The 9,579-nt window shown below is 32.7% G+C and overlaps 1 protein-coding gene and 1 long non-coding RNA gene across 2 annotated transcripts; one reads left to right on the top strand and one right to left on the bottom strand.

Moving 5' to 3' along the window:
- Positions 1-593: 593 nt before the first annotated feature.
- On the bottom strand, positions 594-1,315 carry LOC114579843. Its single transcript, XR_003701056.1, has 3 exons — positions 1,189-1,315; positions 919-1,035; positions 594-732 (listed from the first exon to the last, which is right to left on the bottom strand). It is a non-coding gene; the product is annotated as an uncharacterized LOC114579843 (long non-coding RNA).
- Positions 1,046-3,179, top strand: LOC110111300 (MLP-like protein 423). Its single transcript, XM_020843097.2, has 2 exons — positions 1,046-1,329; positions 2,741-3,179. The coding sequence occupies exons 1-2, from the start codon at positions 1,056-1,058 to the stop codon at positions 3,010-3,012; spliced, it is 546 nt and encodes a 181-aa protein (XP_020698756.2). The 5' UTR covers positions 1,046-1,055; the 3' UTR covers positions 3,013-3,179.
- Positions 3,180-9,579: the final 6,400 nt, after the last annotated feature.

The following is a 9,579-nucleotide window of genomic DNA, read 5'->3' as shown; positions in this document are numbered from 1 at the left end:
CACATTTAATTAGATGTGATTGTGTTGCCAAAGTTAGACAAAGTCCAATAAGTCATGAATTCTTTTGATGTACTCATTAAATTGCTTGCTATACAATAACTATTACAATTTTTTAAATAATTTTTATTATGCTCCATCTGTTCCTAGTCTTCAAAATTTTTCATGCTCACCCACCAAATTTTCATCCCCCAATTATTATGATAAGTACAAAGAATGAAGTCATCATCCAATACGTTTTGGATGATAGACATTTACTATCTTAAATGAATATGATTAAATTTAGTTAATTTGTAAATTATGATCTCATGAGAAAGTACATAGTTTGATATCATATTTTCCACACATTTTCAGCTGGTTTGGTGGCTATATTGAAGACCGCTTTGATCAAGCCAGTGTTGTTCAACAAAATCATGACATAATTTGGCTGCTACAACTAATGAAAGGAAGTAGGAGAGCTACAAAGAGAAATAGAAGAAGAAGAAGAAGAAGAAGAAGAACAATAAAGTGGCTTAAGGAGGAAGCAAGCCATTGAATATGTGTTAACTTATGAATTTGATCAAAAAAAGAAGAGGAACAATAAAATGGCTTAAGAAGAAATCACAGAACAAGAGAACATAGTAGCATTGCAATAAAACATCAATGCAAAATTAAATAAAAAGAAAGAATAATTCACCTCTGAAATAGAAGCACAAAGTTAGAAGCAGGTAATCCTCTCATGTTCAACTGCAGAATCTGAAAAATCCAAAAGTAATAGAAGAAATATTTTTATGTAATTTTTGTAAAGGTTAGTGGAATTATTTGGTTTCTGAACATTCATATTATTCTAACATAAAAACATTTCCATAGTAACATACATCAATATTGTTGCTTTACAAGCTTGCCTGATAAGGATATATCATAAAGGAAAAATGACCTTACCTGCATCCATTCAGATCTCACCAACTCCACCGGCACGAAAATAAATGGAGGAGCAAAAACCGCAGATGTAGATGGTAGTTGAGGACCATCTTAATTGTGAGAATAGGCCCAACCAGCCTATATATATATATATATATATGGATATGTATTGTCATGGTCACCTATTCTTAAGCAGAGCGATATCTTCTTTCTTTACTCACAACACCTCTTCACCATTGAAGTTAAAAATCATGGCTAAAAAGCTTGAAATTGAAGTGGAAGTAAGTTCACCTGCTGACAAATTCTGGGAAAGCATCAGAGATTCAACAGATCTGTTCCCCAAGATCTTTCCTCAGCAATACCAGAGCATCCAAGTAATAGAGGGAGATGGGAAGAGCGTTGGTTCTATACGTGCTCTCCATTATGCAGAAGGTATAAATATAAAGATCTAAATCGTTGCTTGGTAGCCGGAAATACGGTAAATCCTGCCGTCGACCATGTTAACCCTAAAATAGTTTTAAATCTCGTTTCTCCGTTTTGCGTTAAATCCCAGATTTAGTAAATCCAGATATTAGGCGGATTTGATTTACTTGAAGCCAGAAATCTTATGAACTCCTCTTCTTCATCACGCTCCACTGATACAGTCGATGCTTTTGCAGCTAGCTCCCATCGCGACTTGCAGGCTTTTTTGCCGTCGAAGGGTATCGGGAATTTGAGGACGAAGAGGAGGGTTCGAATTTAAAAACTATTCATTTCAAAATAATAATATTTTAATATAATTTTATTAAATATAATTTACAATGTTTTATTAATTTCATAAATTGTTAATTAAGATCTCATTATAATTTAGTATATATAATTAGAATTGATAAAGAGTTTTATTAATTTGAATTATTAATATTAAATAAAATAGTTAAATATATGTGTTTATCAACTAATTAAATTAAATATTTTATTTTTTTAAATAATTTAATATTATTTTATTTATTTATGATTTATTTTTTTTCAAATATAAGTTATCGTTTAAATTGCTAAATAAATTATTAGTTGAGATATTTAATTAAAATTAATTATCTAATTAATTGTTAGTATTGGAAAACTTTCTTACAACTTTGTTATTCAGATCGAAACTACAGTTTTGTTTGGCTAATATTTTTTTGCTACTTTCTCTCTGCTTTTTTGAAATTTATATGATAGGATGTTATTTTTATCGTAAGAGTTACTCGCATATGATAGCTTTAAGAATCAAGTTAAAAGAAAATTATATATGTATAATATCCATAGTATCTTTCAGAAATATTTATTTTCCCACAACAACAACTATCTTTATAAAATAATGTAGCTATCCCAAACATATCCTAAATTTAATGTGAGCAAAATAAATAAATATAATAAGATGCTTTAATTATATAAACTATTAAATGAATCTTAAAACAATTAGATTCATCACTTATCATACCAAACAATTTTTAAATTTTAACTTATGGTATATCCATTAAATTCGAATTTATAGGATTTACTGAGGCTTCATTTGAGACATTTTTCTAATTATTTTCTAAAGCAGATTTTTAGCACAAATATTTCTTAAAATTAGTGAAAAATTGAGTTAAAAACTGTCTCAAATGAAGCCCGACTCTAATTTTGATTTCATTTGGGACAGTTTTTTACTGTTTTTTAAAACAACTTTTTAATACAAAAAATTCTTGAATTATAACTTTTTAGCTAGAAAGTTGTTTTAAAAAATAGTAAAAAAACAGCCCCAAACCCAAACTACTCTAACTACAACATGAGCTTAATTAAGCTTTAGATAAGACATGGTAAAACGCCATTAATATGCTTGCAGGAATTCCGTTCGTCAAGTTTGCAAAGGAGAAGATTGAGGTCGATGATGATGCCAACAAGCTAGTCTCGTACAGTGTGATCGAAGGGGACATACTGAACTACTATACAAGCTTCAGGCCAACTCTTCAGGTTTTATCCAAAGGAGATGGGGCTGTGGTAAAGTGGAATGTGGAGTATGTGAAGCTGAATGAAGAAGTTCCTGACCCTGAGCTTATTCAAGCAATGGCAACTCAAACTTTTAAAGAACTGGACGCATATCTGCTCAAGAACTAGAAGGAACTGCTCGATCTCATCTTCGATCTTAAGAAAATCATTTGTATGAATAAGAGTGGAAGGTTTTATGTGTAATATGGTGTTCTGATGGAGTTGTCTGTTGGTGATTTGCTCTGAACTTGCCCTTTCAATATCTCATTCTATTAATAAATTATGTTTGCATGATACCCATCAACTTCGGCTTCGTTTGAGACAGCTTTCATATTGTTTTCTCAAGTAACTTTTTAGTATAAATTTTTTTTTATTGAAGAAATTTTTATACTAGAAAACAGCTTTAAGGGGCTCTTTGGTATTGGTTTGGATTTAACTTTAGTGGGATTTAATAAATCCTGTAAGTCTGAATTTTGTAAATAGTGAGGGTGTTAAATCCTGAAAACTATTTGACATGACATATGTTAAATCTTGAGAAGTTGTTTGGCAAACAAATCTAGGATTTAACGCAATTGGTTCATTTAAAAATTAAATTTAATATGTTTGAATTTAATTTTCATGTTCACTATGGAACTGTTTGAAAATTAGTAATACAATAAGTAATTTGATAATTAACACCTAAATAATTAATTTGATAATTAGTAATAATTAAGCAAACTTCTAATTATATTATTTATCATTATAACTTATTAAAGATAATTAAAAATAAAGTTAATAACTTATAATGATAAATTATTAATTAATTTGTTAATGTTTTGAAATTATAAATTATTTAATTAATACTCATATTAATGATTTAATTAAATATGTAAATATTAAATTAATTTAATGACAATTATATGACTAATATTTATAATAACTAACAAATTACAGATATTAATTGAACTTCTTTAATGATAATTATACTACTAATTATTTATTTAAACTAAATTAGCTTACTTAATTATACTACTAATTATTTAAGTAATATAATTAATTTTTAAGTTTAAATTATATTAATAATGTTAACTTAGGTTAATTTATAATTTGGCAGGGCATCTGAGGTTACTTCGTCGCTTTTCCTCATAGCCAATTCTTCGTGGTTGTTTGGGCTTCTCGTACTATGTTCTTTGCACGACGGGAGCTCACTCGTTGCTTCGTGTCCTTCTAAGGCATCGGATCGGTGGTCATGATGGAAGCTATTCTGCTTCCTGTCGGATCAGAGTTCTCCATGAAGGTAATTATATTTCTCCCCCTATGCAACGACGAACTCTAGAGAGCTCGCGTGAGTGTAAATCCTAGCCTGTTAAACCCGCTGAATTATGGGATTTAGTAAATCCCAGATTTATGCAAGCATCAGATTTAGATGACATTTGAAAACTATTTGGCTAAATTTATCTTCCCAGCATAAAATCGATACCAAACAACCCCTAAAAGTTATTAAAAAAAAAGCTGTCCCAAACGAAACCTTCATCCATGATATATTTTGTTGGTTACCATCAAATTTATCAAAGAGTTGTAACTCAAATGATGTGTATTCTAACTGTCAACATTGAGATCATAAGTGCAAATTCGAAATGAGATGTTTTTTAACTACTATAACAAAAACTATTTATCTATGTAGGCACATAAACGTGCCTAAAGGGCAATTTGGATGGCTGAAAAAAGGAATGCATTGTAAAAGAAATATTTTAATGTTGTTTGGATAAGTACTACATATACAATTTTATGTATCACAATCAGTTGTTGTAATGACACAGTTAAATGACCTTTAATGACTTTTGGAGGCACTTAGATGCAATTCACTTAATAATTATTGATATTTCAAAAAAAATTGCCTTGATCAAGCACGTAGATCGATGTGCACCCAGGTTGAAAACTTCTAAATTGGATCATCCAAACTTCAATTTTAGCAAGTTTATAGTCAAATTGAACATCTCGAGAGACAAACCTAAGGACACCAAATTCAGTGCAATCTGAGCCCAAATCGAAGGACCAAAGTACACTTGGAAGCTTCAAAACATTAATTAAATGACCAAATGATATTCAAATATGACATGTTTATAATCGAATCAAGCAGCTCGATGAGTCAAATCAAATGAACCCATGATCATTGAATTTTGACATCATTAAGGCACTTATATGCTCAATAAATAATATATAATCAAGAGAATCACTATGAGTTATCTGATATAATACTCCAAATCTACCCTAGATCTTTTTCATATTAACTAAGGATGTCACTCCCCAAAAAACTATAAACAGACCCCCATTCTTCACTTGAAAGGGGAGAGGGATGAGGAAGAAGAGAAGCTCTAGGGCTTGAAGAATATTTAGAGCTCCACCTAGGCACCACAGTTGACAAATATGCTCCACCAGACCACCAAAGTTGAATCTCCTCCATACTCTCATCATCAAACCTTCATTTAGCAACCATTGACAAGCCTTCCTCTAATCATTATCACCCACCTACAATAGTCCTTTTAACCTACGTCTTTTGCTGACTACGATCTCTCCGGCCACCGACCCTCGACTACGGTGCTTCCAACCTCCATCGCCATCTAACTACGGTCTCTCCGACCATTCGCCCAACTACAGTCATACTGACCTCCTTCGCCCACTGAATATGATCCCTCAGACGACCGTTACCCTGTGGACCTTAAAAAGGACACCGCTCGGTGGGGACATAATGCAAAGGGGACGATCGATGAGAGACGCTCTAAAAATAACTTCTAATAGCTCAAGCATCCTTAGCAGATTCCATCGACTTCTTTCACTTAGCACTTTGAAGCATCTCTTCAGCTCCGTTAAGGAAGGATTAGAGCCCTATCAGCCCTTCTTCCACTTTGTTGGCATCGGTAGTATGTTACTAGACAGTTACAGTTGACACAGTGTCTGACCCCTTCCATCAAATTGTCAGTTATTTTCCCCTGTCAATGTCCACACCTACTATCTCCATTAAAATATAACTCGATCTTCGCTATTAGTTCACCACCCAAGTGCCAACGACATAGTATCGCTTAACTATTTTTATTAGGGTTTCAATGTTTACCATATGCATATTGCTTGGCTCCCTGTATTAAAGGATCAATTTATGATTAGCGAATCTCTTACCAACCATCAACCATAATCAAAATTCCACCCATCCCCTTACTATTATCGGGTCTCCTCCCGGGTGCTACTTTCATAAGATCTTTTCAAAATATTCTTTGATGCAAGAGGTAATTGATCTTCTTTAGTCATGAGTAGTTTGAGGGGAGAATGATCTTTAATCATAACTTTCCTATACAAAGAGAGGCACCTGAACTTAATAGGGGTTGCTATTTATCTAAAATAGTGAAATGTCTCTAATATTAGAAGAAGTGGGGAATAAATAAAGGGGGGGGGGGGGGTATTTATAGGTGCAAGGGGCGGCCTCATACAAAAAACAAATATGTAAAGGGGGGGCGGTGTACACGTCCCCATCCACACACGAAATGGTCCCTCACTCGTATACGATGGCCTATCGAGGCCACCGGTGGCTGGCCGGTTTGGTTTCCAAGCCTTGTTAGGGCCCGATTTTAGCCTGGACGATCCAATTTGGTCGTTTTTTAGGTCCTCAAAACCATTTTTTGATACTTTTAGAGCTTAAAAAACCCCCTACAATACATTTTGAGCAATTTTAAGAGTTTTGATATTCAAATTTTGGATATTTTTCACTCCAATTAAAGTACAAACTTCAAGAAATATTAAAATTATGATTAAATACACTTTGTATAGCTCCCGACCTTGAGGGAGGACCATATTGAAGTACGTGTGGTGATTGTGCCTCGTGATTTATCTAAAAAGTATAAATTTTAATCAAATGAAGTTTGAAAGATTCATATACACATTTTTTGACACTGAGATTCAACATTTGAAAATTATGGGAAAACTAATACATCATAAAAAACTACATTGATCTAGCACGAATATCAAGTCACACCCAAGTTGGAAACTTCTAAATTAAAATTTGGGATCATCCAAACTTTGATTTTAGCAAGCTTTTAATCAAATTAAATATCTCAAAAAGGCAAACCCAATGCACCAAATGCAGTGTAATCCAAACCTAAATGAGCTCAAATCGAAGGATCAAAACACTCTTGGAAACTTCAAAATATTAATTAGATGACCAAATAATATCCAAATATGACATGCTTAAAGTCAAATCTAGCGACTCAATGAGACAAATCCAACAAGCTCAAGATCATTGAATTCTAACATCATCAAGTCACTTAAATGCTCAGTAAATACTCTATGATAAAGGAAAATCACTATGAGGCGTCTGATAAAATACTCCAAATCTACTCCGAATCTTCTTAATATTTACTAAGGATGTCACTCTAAAAAAAGTATAAATAAACCTCCTTCCCCCATTCTTCACATGAAAGAGGAGAGGGAGGAGAAAGAAGAGAAGAGCTCTAGGGCTTAAATAATGCTAGAGCTCCACCCTGGCACCACCATCAATGAATCTACACCACCAAATGGTCGCTACTGAATCTCCTCCAGTCCATCGCTGTCAAACCTTCATCTAGCAACCATTGAAGAACCTTCTCTAATTACTATCACCCACCAACTACAGGCTTACGATCTCTATTGTCCACCGACTACTGTCTCTCTGATTACCATCCCTCGACTTCAGTCCTTCTGACCTCCATCGTATAATAGAATGTATTTTGATCCAATTAAATCATTATTAAATTATATAAGTCCAAATCACATATTGTCTTCATTATAGCCATGGTAATATATATGGTTTAAATTATATAATTTATTTTTGTTATTTATTGCCAATAAAAAAATTAGGTAGCTCTAGTTGTTGTTTATTAAAAGATAAAAGAATAACTCTAATAAATTAAATTCAGGGGCATCACAATTGGTATCAGAGCAATATAGTTGGAAGAATTGAATTGTTTCCCGAGCTATAGGGATTAATTATGAATCAAGTAGAATGATTAGTTTAAAGTGTATTATTTTGCATACATAATTGCATGTGTGTATTATTTAGATTATACTAAATAGTATAGGTGAACAATTTAATGGATTCTCCAAAGCCAAATTTACCAAATGAGCAGCACAGTGCAGCTCTAGTGCCATCAGACAATGTTATGCACTTAGCCATGTTATAGCACAGGTAATGGGGGATGCGCATAGTAAGTTAACTAGCAGCAAAGAAAAAGAGGAAGATAAGCATTTACATATATTTCATAAGCTAAAGCCTCAGTTGTTCAAATGAGCTGTAGTACCTCATCCTACAAAAGATTGGTTACTGAAGATAAAATATATCTTTTACATTATGTAGTATCCAAAGAGCCAGAAGGTACCATTAGTTGTGTTCCTATTTAAAAGAGATAGAAAGGTGGTGGGTTCAATAATAGAGTGATAAATTCTATGGGAAGACTAATGTTGAGATTACTTAGATTTAGTTCACTATAGTATTCAAGATGTGGTTTGTACCTCCCTCAACCTAATGATAAATGCAGGAAACTTTTATTAAGTTGGAGCAAGGATGCAAGACAATGATGTAGTATGAGACAGAGTTTACTTCTCTTGGTAGGTATGCTCCTCACTTGATTCCTACTACCAAGGAAAAGTGTTATAAGTTTCTACAAAATATTGAATAGAGAGATAAGACATCCCTAGTATCTCTACAAATCAAGAGTTTTCTAAGTTGGTGAAGCGGGCCAGACTAATAGAGATTAATTTGACAGCACCATCATCCAAGTATAAGATGAGCACCATGTATGATGTTAGTAGAATGGGGGTAGTGATGAACCATATAGAGAAATAAACAATGATAAGAAAAGCGCTTTTGATTTGAGGCCATCGGTAATGGATGAATTTCCTGTAGTGAGCAAGTATATTAATTTGAGGGGATCTACATCGGTAGCATCTACTTGTAACCATAACGAGTGCATTCATTATGGTTGAAGACATTTAGGTTAGTGTTATATGTTGACTGGATGATATTTTTATTACGGACAATAGGGATATAAGTTAACATATTATCTTCAAAAGGAATATATAGGAAGGATTGATTTTGTTGTTGCATGTTACTCTAGACAGATGAGAGGACAGCAGATTATAGGTTCCTGAGCATATAGTGAAAGATTAACTAACAGGGCGGATAATTGAGCTATTAATGGTAGTTAGAGTGAGACTATTGCACCACAACTGATTACACCTACTCCAGTGATGCTACTTGTATAAAACTTACAATATCAAGAAGATCGACAATAACCTGAGAGTTTTGCTCGTAAAAAATTTATTTTAAATGATTGCATGACATAGCATAACATACATAATTGAATGATATGTGATAGAATAAATTGCATGACTATATGATTTTTGAGTTTTGATCGTACAAATTTAATTTATATTAATTTTAAGCCTGAATTCATAAGAAAAATGTCGGAGATTACATTTTTTAAGGTGAGAAAATTATAATAGCCCATATTTTAATCCAGCTGAATATTTTTTTTTAGAGTCAATAGAAGTCCAAATCACAAACTGTGTTTCCTATAGGAGTGATATTATAGTTTTTTAGCTAAACAACTTTTTTATAATTTTTGGGCACTTGTAAAAATTCTTAAGAAATTGACACTTGTTAGTATAAGTGAGAATTTTGGGACCATCAGC

Source organism: Dendrobium catenatum, unplaced genomic scaffold (assembly GCF_001605985.2).
Source record: "Dendrobium catenatum unplaced genomic scaffold, ASM160598v2 fragScaff_scaffold_665, whole genome shotgun sequence".
NCBI classification, from domain to species: Eukaryota; Viridiplantae; Streptophyta; class Magnoliopsida; order Asparagales; family Orchidaceae; genus Dendrobium; species Dendrobium catenatum.
The sequence above is the reverse complement of the archived record's forward strand: the minus strand, read 5'-3'. Positions and strand labels throughout refer to the sequence as shown.

Bases quoted from the DNA above. Each gene is read 5' to 3' on its own strand.
- LOC110111300 (XM_020843097.2), top strand. From the start codon at position 1,056: ATGGATATGTATTGTCATGGTCACCTATTCTTAAGCAGAGCGATATCT. The intron at 1,330-2,740 runs GTATAAATATAA...ATATGCTTGCAG, and splicing joins TGCTCTCCATTATGCAGAAG to GAATTCCGTTCGTCAAGTTT.